The sequence below is a fragment of the Rhea americana genome, unplaced genomic scaffold, assembly GCF_003343005.1.
Source record: "Rhea americana isolate MKP2758 unplaced genomic scaffold, rheAme1 scaffold_1128, whole genome shotgun sequence".
NCBI classification, from domain to species: domain Eukaryota; kingdom Metazoa; phylum Chordata; class Aves; order Rheiformes; family Rheidae; genus Rhea; species Rhea americana.
The window spans coordinates 1-5,365 of NW_028185182.1; the positions used below are offsets into that span (position 1 = coordinate 1).

At 69.0% G+C, this 5,365-nt stretch overlaps 1 protein-coding gene across 1 annotated transcript; it reads right to left on the minus strand.

The window, feature by feature from the left end:
* Positions 1-853: 853 nt before the first annotated feature.
* Positions 854-5,107, minus strand: SPRYD3 (SPRY domain containing 3). The gene is made up of 5 exons (XM_085316528.1): positions 4,929-5,107; positions 4,027-4,102; positions 3,816-3,940; positions 3,386-3,521; positions 854-3,034 (listed from the first exon to the last, which is right to left on the minus strand). The coding sequence occupies exons 1-5, from the start codon at positions 5,054-5,056 to the stop codon at positions 2,525-2,527; spliced, it is 975 nt and encodes a 324-aa protein (XP_085172654.1). The 5' UTR covers positions 5,057-5,107; the 3' UTR covers positions 854-2,524.
* Positions 5,108-5,365: the final 258 nt, after the last annotated feature.

Below are 5,365 nucleotides of genomic sequence, written 5' to 3' on the forward strand. Positions count from 1 at the left end.
GAAAACTGGCTGTTCTGCACAGCTCCGGCGAGTCGCGCCGCCTCTCGAGGAGCCGCGCGAGGGGACGGGACGCCGGAGCGGCCCCTCTCCGCCGGCCCAAAGCGGCCGTTTCCGAGCGGCAGTTTAATCACGCTAACGCGCATAACTCGCSTTCCTACCCGGCCGCTCTCGTTTCCTGCCAGCCCGGAGCCGGACAGGCAGTGCCGAGGGCGCCCAGGGACCCCCCGGCGGCATCAGCCCCGGCGGGTCTCCGCTAGCGCCGCTTGGCGCCGGGACACGGCTCCGGCCCGCGGCGGATAACCACGAGCCGCGCTCGGAAAGGCCGGCCGCGAGCCGGGAAAACCGCTCGCACGAGGCGCCCCGGTGCCGGGCACCCGGCGGAGAGGGGAAGCAGCCAGCCCGGGGGGCGAGCACGGTTCTCCTCCTCTCCCCGGTGAAAACACTCCCCGCGTTAAAAGCGGGGGAAACTGAGGCACGGAGCAGGGCCACCCGRCCCGGGCGGCCCCGGCCAAGCTAGGCGGCCCCGAACGCCGCTCGCTCTGCCCTCGCCCCGGCCCTCCAGCCCTTCCTCCACAGCCAGATGTTGTCCGCAGCGACCGGGGGAGGATGGAAAAGGGCCCCGGGCCCAGGATTGCAGATTCGTCCCAGGCGCGGCGCCGGGATCGGCGAGTTCAGGCCGGGCCAGGCCGCGGCTCGGCTCGCCGCACACCCTCGCGCGGAGCCGGCCCTCGCCGCAAGGCCCCGGCCGCGCTCACAGCTGCAAACTCTTAAGACTTGGAGGGGTTTCGAGGTTGAGCTTGTTTTCGCGCAGCGCTCGGCTAGATGGAAGGGGCTGGCCGAGCCGGCGCCTCCTCCGCGCTCGGGGTGCCCGCTGCCCTCTTGCAAAAATCACCTTGGGGCCCTCGCGGGGTGCAGAAGAGAGGGGACGACAAGGACGCAATTAGACCCTGCCCCGTTTTATCCGCAGCTCCCCAGCCCTTAGCGCCCAGAAGCACCACCGGGAAAAGGCTCCGAGCCCCAGCCCGCACCAGCCCCACGGCGGGTCCGAACGCGCCCCACGGTCAACGCGCCGCGGCCAGGAGGCTCCCGGAGCTCCGCAGGGTGGCCCCGATCCCGCGAAGCGGCCGCGAGCCCCGGGGAGCCGGGGCCGGGCGCCGTCGGGGCTCGTTTCCACCCGGCGCTACGCGCACGTTGGCCTTCCCCGGGCGCACGTGAGCGGCCGGATGCCGGGCTCGGCCGAGAGGTGGGAACCAGCTGCTTTCTGTCGCTGGTCCGCGCCCTCCCCACGCAACACGGACGTCATCGCAGCCTCCGGCCCCGCCGGGCTCCGGGCAGGCGACGGGGGCGCTTGCCGGCTCCCCTGCCCCGCCAGCTCCCCCGGCGCGGCTCGTGGCGTTGCGGCGCCCAGGCCCCCAGCCCCGGGCAAGTTGACCCGAGCTCCCGGCCCAGCGGAGTCAGCTTGTCCGAGGAGCCGCAGCTGGGCCAGCGCTGGGTGGAGCGGGAGAGCGATGCAATTCCTGGAGCCCTTCCGAGCTCTCTTCCTGCTCGGCCCCAGGGACAGGCGGCCCCGGGAAGGCAGCCGAGATGAGCCAGCAGGCTCACGCGCTCCCGGAGCTCCAGTTCGGCCCCGGAGGCATCGGCAGACAGAAGTGGTGTTGGTCCAAGGGAGGGGCAGGCAGGAGCAGAGGAGTCAGGACTCCTGGGTTCGGCTCCCAGCTCCGGGAGGGGACAGGAAGCTTTCTAGCTAGCGAGGGAAAATACACCAAGATCCGCAGCAGATAAACAAGCGGCAGGCCCGATCGCTCAGAGCTGCAGACGCTCCGTCCACGGGAAATGACCCATTTTCACAGCTCGGGAGCGCTTCCAAGCAGAGCTGAGCCCAGCACGGGAAGGCAGAGGAGACACGCTGCCGCGGGACACGGGGTTTGGCCTCTTCCTGGCAGAGCCAGGGGCCGTGCGAGCTCTCCGATCCGGCCCCGCCTGCCCTCCTTGCCGTCCGTTCGCCCTGCTCGCGCTTAGGCACCGCGGGGAAGGGCAGAGCTGGGCTCTCTGGGCAGCTGGAGCCAGCTTAGGGCTTTGATGGGTCTGGGTAAAGGCTGGCACCACTCTGCCCCAAGCAAGGCTAAAACCACACAAACGCCCGGAGGATTTTGGAGGACCGGTAGAAAGATCACGCAAGGCCCTAAGCCCTGACCGACCTCCAGTCTGCCGCACGCCAAAGCAGAAGCTTTCGACCTGCAGCTCCAAGCAGACCTCGAGCAGCGACAGAGCAGCGTCGCCTTCCTTGGCTGGTGCCGGGAAGGGATGAGGCCCCAGGACTCGGCTCCAAGCCAGCGCCTCGCTGAGGATGCTCAAGGCCTGCTCTGTCGCAGGCGCTTCCCCACGCCTCCCCCGCGGCGCTCTCGCCGCCGGTTCCTTGCTCTGCTCAATAGCCCGGCGGGACGCCGGGTTCGCCCGGCGCCAGGGGCACTGGGTGCCGCCAGGGACTCTGGCACGACGGCAATAGGGACAGCAGCAAAACAAGCTACCGCAGCTGGGGGGAGAGATGACTAGAGACAGATGCGCTCCCTGCAGAGCCCAGACGTGCTCGGATTCGCCCTCTGATGGCACCACGTAACCCGGCTGCCTCCCAGCCACAGGCTCGAGTAAGGAGATTTCCGATCCCGTCGCGCTCCAGAGAGTAGGGCCAATCCCTCCAAGGGCTCCCGAGTCCTTCCCAGCGCAGGGGAAGATGTGAATCCCGAGCACACAGAGGGGTCAGCGAGCTCCCGTCTTTGCACCCCATCCCTCGGGGCAGGGGGAAAACCAGAGGGAAGGCCCCAGCGCTGGAGGCCGGCTCACTCACCGTGCCGCACACCTTCACATCGTGCAGCCGCCCCCACTCGTCCTCGTAGCTGTCCACCATCATGATGCTGTCGTCCTCCTCGGTGCCCAGCTCCGCGTGGAGGTGGAGCCGGACCTCCTCGCCCAGCGAGTGCATGCCCACGGCCGGGAAGAGCCCGTCGGGGGACAGCGGCATTATGGTAGAGCCCACCTGCAGAGGGAAGGCAGGAGGGTCCGCACCGCGCGGCCAGCCCGGGCCGCGGGGCCCGCTGTTTCGACATCTCGTTCGCTCCTGGGAGCTCAAACCTTCACCCTAGACAGCAAAGTTGGGAGGAAACCGGTGCGTCCACCCCGTGTGACTGCAAACAGCTGCCACCCACGAGCCCAGGGACAGCAGCGACTGGGGACAGCGCGGGGACACCTCACACTGCCTCCACGGTGCGGACTCTGATGGCACCGCCACAGCTTTGCCACGCGCCCCAGTTCAAAGCAAACCCTGGCCCCAGCGGACTAAAAATCAAGAGCAGGAGAGGGCCCAGCAGAGGAGCCCCGTGGCTCTCACCCTCTTCCCGTTCTTCGTGAAGAAGATCTGGGCCGTCTGCACTTCGAAGGAGACCAGCTCGATGCCGCAGCCGATGCGGTCCCCGGAGCTGCACTTGGTGCCAAACTGCCGGCCCTTGGCTCGGCCGCTGTAGAGCCTGCGGGGGTCGGAGGAGCAGTATCGCACCGGACRCGGCCCGGCCCGCGGACGGGCGCAGCCCTTCCCGGCACGCGGGGAGATGCCGGATCGCGTTTTGCCCCGTTTTTCCCCTSATAACGGCAGCAAGTGCAAGGGGCAGACACATAGACACAGCCCCCCCTCCCCGAGCCTCGCTGGTGCCGGCGAGSAGGTTGGCTAGATCTGTTCTCCGTCCCCAGGCCGCTTCAGAGGCCACGGACAACCCCCAGCCCGCTCCCTGGTAGAGGCTCCGGTCCCGGTGGCCCTCACTCACTTCCCGTCATCCGCATGGTACGCCACGGAGTCAGGCAGCCAGCCCGGCTGGTGGTCCAGGCTGTAGTACTGGGGCACGAGGCCCACGGCAATGGTCCCACGCACGCCGCTGTCCACGATGGACACCTGCGAGGCGACACCAAGGAAGCTCTTCGAGCCTAGCCACGACGCGGCGGGCGCCCGGGACCGATGCCCACGGCGAGGTGACTCACCTCGAAGTAGTTGTTGTCTCTGGTCAGGGGCCGCGGAGCAACGTAACAGCCGACTTCGCCCGAGTTCCCATGGTAACTGCAGGGGACAACGCGGGAGCGTCGGTCACCCGCTCCAGCTTCGTGCGGGACGCGAKGGGACCGACAGGCAGCAGGTAGGAGATGCCCCTGACCCTTCCGCTTTGTCCCAGCGCCTTCCCAGCCTGCTGAAGCGCCTTGGGGTGGCTGAGCAGGGATGTGGCAACGGGACAAGYGTCTGCTCTGCAAACAGAGCTAAGAGGAGGAGGAAGGAGAAGCCAGGCCCTTCAGCAAGCGCTCCCAGGCAGACGCCCACATCGCTCTTGCTCCCAGGAGACCCCACCGCCCTCCACCAGCACGTTCCCCTGGTGTCCACCACGAAGGAAAGCATCTTCCCTCCGCCGGGTGCTGCAGCTTGGCCCGTTCAACCACCCAGYGGGCACCGGCAGGCCCCAGCCGCTCGAACGAGCTGCAGAGCCGAGGGCTCCACGCGCCACAGGCGCCCATCACCTCTGCTTCGCGCCCAGGCAGACCACCACCCTCCTCCTCCCCTCGCAGCCCCAAACTGGGGCACCCAGAACAGAAACCCTCCGTCTCGCTCCGGGGAACCTCGACACCCRGCGCTCTGCGCCCGCAGGAGGAAGGGGGCCCTGTGGGGGTGGGGGGGACACGCGGGCCACCTCGGAGCTCTGCTGACGCGACACCCAGGGGAGACGGCGATCAGGGGCCAGGGAAGGCCGGAGCCACCCCAGCGCTGGCCAGCAGCAGCTTAGAAACGTCGCTCCGCGGCTCCGCAGCGACGGCGAGGGGAGCGGCCGGCCCCGCCGGCCCCACCTCCGCCCGCCGTCGGCTCCAGCCCCATTCCCAGCGCGCCAGCCCGAGGCTACCTGAGGGTGTCCCCGTCCACGAGGATGTGCTTGAACCTCTCCTGGTAGCGGACGGCTCGCACCTCGCGGATCTCCCGGATCCGCCGCCTCCAGTTCAGGAACCTGTAGTGCAGGTTTAAGTCATCCATCCCGGTAGCGACAGTAAACCTGCCGGAGAGGGGAACAGGCGGAGTGAACCCCTCTCGCCTCCAGGCCCTCCCGCTCTGCTCCAGCACCCCTGGGACTGCCCCACCGCCACCCCCCAGCTCAGCCCACACCAGCTCCCACTCCTCTGGCGCGGCAACGCCAACCACGTCAGTCTGTCCGTCCGTCCATCCCCACCTCCAGCACCCGCAGCTCAGCCCTCCCCCAGGCGCTGAGCCCCAAAGCCAGCGCAGCTTGACCCCCAGCAGCCCCACATGCCTCCCCGGGCACCCCGCTCCCCTCAGCCCTCCATG